At 37.4% G+C, this 6,723-nt stretch overlaps 1 protein-coding gene across 3 annotated transcripts in view; it reads right to left on the bottom strand.

The window, feature by feature from the left end:
- Window positions 1–744: 744 nt before the first annotated feature.
- Window positions 745–6,723, bottom strand: part of pals1 (protein associated with LIN7 1, MAGUK p55 family member) — a 77,225-nt gene continuing 71,246 nt past the window's right edge. For all 3 annotated transcript variants that reach the window (XM_062968033.1, XM_062968032.1, XM_003224862.4), the window contains one exon: window positions 745–5,449. In XM_062968033.1, coding sequence (XP_062824103.1) covers window positions 5,273–5,449 — 177 coding nt within the window. In that variant the 3' untranslated portion in view covers window positions 745–5,272. The remainder of the gene's footprint in view (window positions 5,450–6,723) is intronic.

Here is a 6,723-nt window from a genome sequence, read left to right as displayed (position 1 = left end):
TGCACCCCGCTTGTTCTGTTAAATCAAAAATGGTAATGACCCACTAGATACTGTCTGACAGCATATGGTTCCTCTCCCTATTATGTCCCATCATTTGCTTTAGGTTTGGTGTGCACTGCAAAGACAACTCAGCTTCTCTGACCTTGACCTCAATGTGAACATTGCACATTTGATAAATCTCCAATAGTTTTCATAAAAGAACTTATACATGTGTAAGGCACCCAAGCATTCTGTCCATTGTGTGGTTAGTAGTGAATGGTTGTCTTGATTAGAATGCATTCATCTTTAGTTGTGTTAGTGTGGCAGAGGCCATCTCTCACCTTTATCAGGATGTGTCTATACTATAGAATTAATGAAATCTGGTACCACATTGACTGCCATGGCTCAATACTATGGAACCCTGGGAATTGTAGTACTCTTTGGTAGAAAAGGCTAAAGACCTTGTAAATTACTCTCAGGATAGGTGATTACCATATAAGGGAAGTGAATGTGCAGAGGAAATAGGTTGTATCCATTGGTGTCATTTCATTAATGCAAGGCTTAGGGAATCTTGTTTTCATCCTTGCACAACTGTGAAAATGTAATGTTTGGATTTTTGTCATGTGAGCCATTATAACATATTTATTGTTTCTTGTGGTAGGTGCAACCATAAGCAGAACAATACAATCTCTTTCAATTTTTGCACTCTTGTTGAATAGAATATTAAGATTACAAGTGGCATTTAATAAGAGTTCCATGTTCAAATTACGATTCACACAGGACAGATGGAAACTTTAATATTTGGTTTCCCCACCAAAAAATTAGGGCAGATTTACAAAAAGGCACACGGTTCAGGTGAATACAAAGCATACACTTTATGTGCTATGGAATAAGCAACAAGTGACTTTTATTTTTGGTAAGTAAATAATGGTGCAAGAATGCTCTCCCCAAAGACCATGAAAAACATCCACAATTAAACATGTAATATTCAAGTCTCATTTTTCAGTCAAGTAGTTTAATTATCAGCATGATATTAAGACAAGTTAAATATATGTCAAGACTTTAAAAAAGCAAGACATTTTAATAGTCCGAGAACCATTTCACATGTTGTGATGGTGCAGTTGCCACTGGGAAGCAAATAATATGGCCACTGCTCCATGAAGTTAATTATCTATGCAAAGCTCTGCCAATGGAATTTGGAATAAGTATGCAACCAAGGTAAAATCCACAAGATCTTCGACACTGTATCCAAATAAAATTTTATATGCTAATCTGAACAACGTAAATCCCAGTGTAGTGCTTAAACAGATGCACTTATTAGAGTACTTTGTTTTTATACCTCATTCCTAGTGTAGGGAGCCTATAGTCATCCAGATATTGCTGGGCGAAAAATCTCATCTTTTTTGAGCAATGATTGTGCAGCTGGAGCTGTTAGAAGCTGAAAATCCAAAAATTTAGGGGGACATACCCCAACTACATAACATTAATGACTTAAGATTTCTGTGATGCAGCTCGGTGTCCAAAGAATTTTAGGCTAGTAAAATGGGAAGCTGGCTCTTCTGTATCCATTTGTTAGTATGCAGTGGCTTTGGGAGTTGCACCATGCCAACATAGCCAACAGGTTGTACATCCACACATCAAAAGAATGGACTCTCCTCCTCATCTCTATACTCCCAAGAAGTTGGAAAACTGGATCAGACTAGGAGGAGATACAAGTGGAAGGAGAGGAAGGGGCAGTCTTGTGATATCTGTGGAAGACTATGTTTTGAGGTGGAAGTCAATGACAACCAACATTCTGAACTGTGTACATACATATTAATAGCTTAGAATGCTTTGACATAATATTTTAGGCCCCATTGCAACCTCAGGCTTTTAATTGAACCTTCTATCTGCTTCACAGATACAAGGAAGTTTCAGCTACAAGGGATTTCTTTAAAGAGCAGAAGTAGAATTTTGCATTCTTTACATTTGTTCACAACAACTCATAACAGATTGCAGGCACATGATTTCATGCTTCCAGTATGGAACTATTTCATAGGTACAAAAGCTATAGAATCAAATGTCTCTTATTTCATAGACACAATTATATTCATGGTTTTCCATCTATCTCTTATTTTAGGAAGTATTTTTGTCATTAACATGACATACAACAGCTCTGATTTAGCTTGTGGTAACACAGCAATACAAAACGATGTGATCTTTGGAAGGAATTTCCTAGTTCCTTATCCTGTTCAAATGATATGACCACTATCTGCATGACACACTTCAGAAGATATAATGACAATTTCAGAAATGAATCAACACTTCTGAAATGAAAGATCTGTAACATTTTGTAATTACTACTGTATACAGCCGTACATTTCTGTAACCTGACCTCTTGAGATTTTTTAAAAAGTATCAGTCTTACCGTGTATGTTGAGACGAGTGATAGCAGACTTTACAATATCAGGTAATTTTGCCACTCTCCGAAATACTGGTTATAATCAGTAACTATTTGCAATTATCTCAGAAACTGAAAATGGCTTTGAGTAGGAAAACAATGCATTTATTGTTAAAGCATGTTACTCTTCAATACATATATTGGTGTGTCAATTTCAGTATCTCATACTGTCCTAGAATGCATTCTGAATAACATGAACATTATCTATTATTTGTTAAGACTAGGATACTAATGTGTACTATAATTCCTATTACTCCTCCCCCTCCCCCATGGATACAAATCCTTTGTGCAACTCCTTCACATAAATGCTTGCACAATAAAAACTGTATTTGATGCCACTTATGCACTAACCCTGAAAATGCACAGGTGCTATTGTGACTTGTACAAGCACAACATCTTCTTGCAGGGTCTGTAGTTCTCCATAATCGCTTCATGTGCAAATTCTTGTGTGCAAATTCTACCACATTTCACCAACATTATTCATATCTACACCAACCATAATCTTTGTGAATGCCAGTCAATGCAATATGTAACCTTGGATTTGTAAACTGCTTCCAATTCTGGTTTCAAATGCCAGGGTGCAGGCTTCAAAATGGGTGATAGCAATGTAGACATAAATGGTAGTTAGCCCAGTAGGGAATGGGCTGGGGACTCATAACAAAGAAGGGAAGGAGGAATCCCAGATCTGCATCTGAATGGTCCCAATTTATCTGAATCCCTTTTCTATCAAACCAAAAGAAAAATACACCACAGCATTCACCTTCATGGCTTGCATTCTAGTCAAAGCTGATTATTGGAGAAAAATCATTTTAAGATAATACATATAAGGATACAGAGTTATTTCATATACAGGCAGTCCCCAAGTTACAAACATTAGATTTACAAACAACTCATAGTTAAGAATGGGGGTGAGAAAGCAGGAAGTGGGGAAAAGTTACCATTCACTCACTCCCAGAAGAATTATGCGGAAAAGGTATCTCCACTGAAGCTTTATCACCAATCCTTGTTTCCACAGCAATGCAATTTTTTCAATCCAATTATCAGTGACAGAAAGTGAAATCTACTGAACAGGGGCACAGACAGCAAAACAAACACCACAGGGGTGCTGGCCCTTCCCTATGCCATCCAATTCTAAAAGGTATATTTTTTGGCTGGAGTTACACTTAAAATGTATCTGTTTTGCCTTACATACAAATTCAACTTAAAAACAAACCTACGGAACCTATCTTGTTTGTAACTTGAGGACTGTCTGTAATTTCTATTTTGTACCCAAACACATTATTGGATGGAGGCACATTGTTATTTTATAATATCTTGATAAATGTACTGCATTTTAAGACCCTTTGTATATAATCTGCACAGAACATTTTCTGATCCTGATGGGGAACAGATAATACTGAGGAACTTCTATTCCTAAGCAGTTTTTCTGTATACATGCAGTGTGCCAATGTATACTAAGCTTAGTTACAAACACACAAAAGTGTCAGCTTCGCCTATATATTTTTTCTGTTCACTCTTTTAGAAAAGAACAGCCAATTCTTCACTGTTCGGTACACTCAACCATTTGTTGATGAAATTCCAGTGTATGACAATATATAAAAATAAAAGCTATAACAGAACAAAGAAAAACTAGTATTAATATTCACATTCAAGGGCCCCATCCACAAAGAAGCAACAAAACTAGCCAGTTTAAATGAGCTAAAATTGGAAAAGCTTCATAGACACAAAAGCTGTCATATCTGAACCTTCATGGGTATCTTCAATTGCACATAGAGGGGTGATTATTCTAGAAAAGAGAATTTGCCTTCTTCCCAATTTTAGTAATGTTTCCACCCCATTCGTTCACTACAGGATGACTTATTTAATAATATTAACTCCGATTAACTACCTACATGACAAATAGCCATGAGATATCTTGCACCTATATATAAAAATACAAGAAAAAACTCTAATACTCATGATCCCAAAATCTGTTTTTGATTATAAAATACAATTTTACATTGTAAAGAAGCAAAGGCTTTAAAAAATTCATATAAGAACATCTATTTTCATAAAAATATAGCTTCCCTTCTAAAGTTGTCTACAATCCCAATGGGACAACAATGACTCCCAATAAAATGGCAGCCAAGAGGAAAAAAATCATAAAATATATCTAAGATGTCAACTTTTCACACACTCACACACACATGATATATCATATATCACCTTCATGGGCCTTAGTGTTATTTAATAAGCTATCAACCTGATTTACAAAGTAACTAAATACAAAGAAGTTTGAAATATTTACACTGTATATATTTTCAAAAATTGCAGTGCTATTAGATAATGGAATGTTTCATCATTAAAAACAAATTCAAGACTAAGGGCAACTCTATATCAAAGTAACCCATTTATACAGTAAAAAGTGAACTTCCAGATTAATTCCTCTATTCCCCTTGTAAATTATTTCCTTTTGTCCAGTATTCTGTTGTGTTCTTAAAAAATACGATCATGTCCATAGCTTAATAAAGTTAACAGTGTTAAGTAACCAATATTTATAATGATCAGAAATGTTAATGCTTGGTTTAAGATCAAATCTTTAAAGAGAAAAGAAAAATTTAGAGCAGCTGCTTGAAAGGCTATTCAAAAGATTAAAAACATAGAGGCTTGTTCAGAATATCTGCATCTGATGAAAATGTAGTGAAAGTTCAGACTTTCTAAATCACAGCAGAACTGTGTCAGACTACAATGTTTCTATAAAAAAAAATAGTACACTGAGCATGAGTGCAGACTAGAGCTTAACCCGTCATCTAATATCAAGGATGAGCAGTCTTCTGTGAGCGAAGTCCCCTTCTCCCTTGGAATTGTTGTCCTTCACCGTAGCCAAGATGATGGAACCCACTGTGGTTCGGTATCAAGTTTATTAATTAAACGGAGTAATTCTTGGTATGCTTTATCAATATCAGAATTTACAATTGCTGTATCAAAGTAATGGCCATTATTTTGCTCCATCTCTCTGGTTTTCTCTATGATTTCTCGCAGTTCTTCTGGCTACAATAGAAACAGAAATGGAAATAAATATGCAGCATCAGCAGATATTTATGGAACCTTCCTTTCCCCTAAAACAATCTGAGACTTGGAGAAAATTTAAATCAAAGCGGAGGCAAAAGAAATAGTAGCAAGTTTACGTATCAAAAACTACAGGCATCAGTTATGTGAATATTCTGTTGCAAGGATGTACAAAGGGGTTCACATAACATCTGTACCAGGTTCCTGACAGGTGAGGGGAGGAAAAAGAGGTTGAAAAAGAGCTGCTGTCCAAGGAAGGCTCCTTTCTCTGCTATACAGAATGGTTCCTGTCTTTCTTAAGTTACTTAAGGACCACAGTTAGAAGCTATCTATGCAAGAAGCCTGCCTAAGCATGCCCCAAAGCCTATCATAAGGAAAGGTTTGGCTGACACTAGCTGTTTCTGATGTCATACTGCAGTGCCAAAGCCGCTTTGAGTATTCTTGTGGAAAGAAAATGTGGGGTATAGATGATGGTGATGATGATGCTAATGATGATGATAATAGTAATAGTAGTAATAATAATAATAGTAATAATAGTAATAATAATAATAATAATAATGGGACAGCCCGAGTCTGATTGGCAGAATGGGGGTGATGCTTCAAGGCTACAGATGCCAAGATAGCCAAAAAAGCTTTCTCTGAACTCCCATAGCTGGAGTTATGTTGCATTCCTGGAATAACTAGAAAACAACAAGTTTGGAGATGGCAACAGGGAAGTAGGAAACTACAGTTGAAGATAGTGGAGGGAAGGACATACAACTTCATTGGTCTAACCTAGAGCAACAAAAAGACTCTAACTCAGGTACAGGCTAACCCAGGCCCTTTGAGCTCTTTTCTCAGGCCCTCCTCTCTTTCACCTTACTATAAAGCATGAGGACATGGTGGCTCGCCCACATCCTCATGTGGAGAAGAGACCAGGGAAGTCACACGCAGCTGCACCACCAGTCCCAGGCAGAGGTTTTTCCTCACCTGCACCCTGGCCTCCACCTCCAGAGGACTTAGCTGCTCCTTACTGGCGCGTGTGGAGCCAGTACATTCCCTCCTTCCAGGCCTTCACCTCTGGCAACAAGGAGGGTGGCTCCTATTCCACCTCCTCTTCCTCCTTCTCTGATGGTGTCACCTTCCTCAAAAGCAAGGTCCCCCTCAGAAAAAAGAACAACAGGAGCAGGAGGGAAGGGAAGAAGAGGCCTAGGCAGCCGCATGTCCAGGTGACGAAGGTGGAGGAGGAAGAAGAGGAGGAGCTGCTTTCCTTGTCA

This window comes from Anolis carolinensis, chromosome 1 (genome assembly GCF_035594765.1).
Source record: "Anolis carolinensis isolate JA03-04 chromosome 1, rAnoCar3.1.pri, whole genome shotgun sequence".
NCBI lineage: Eukaryota > Metazoa > Chordata > Lepidosauria > Squamata > Dactyloidae > Anolis > Anolis carolinensis.
The sequence above is the reverse complement of the archived record's forward strand: the minus strand, read 5'-3'. Positions and strand labels throughout refer to the sequence as shown.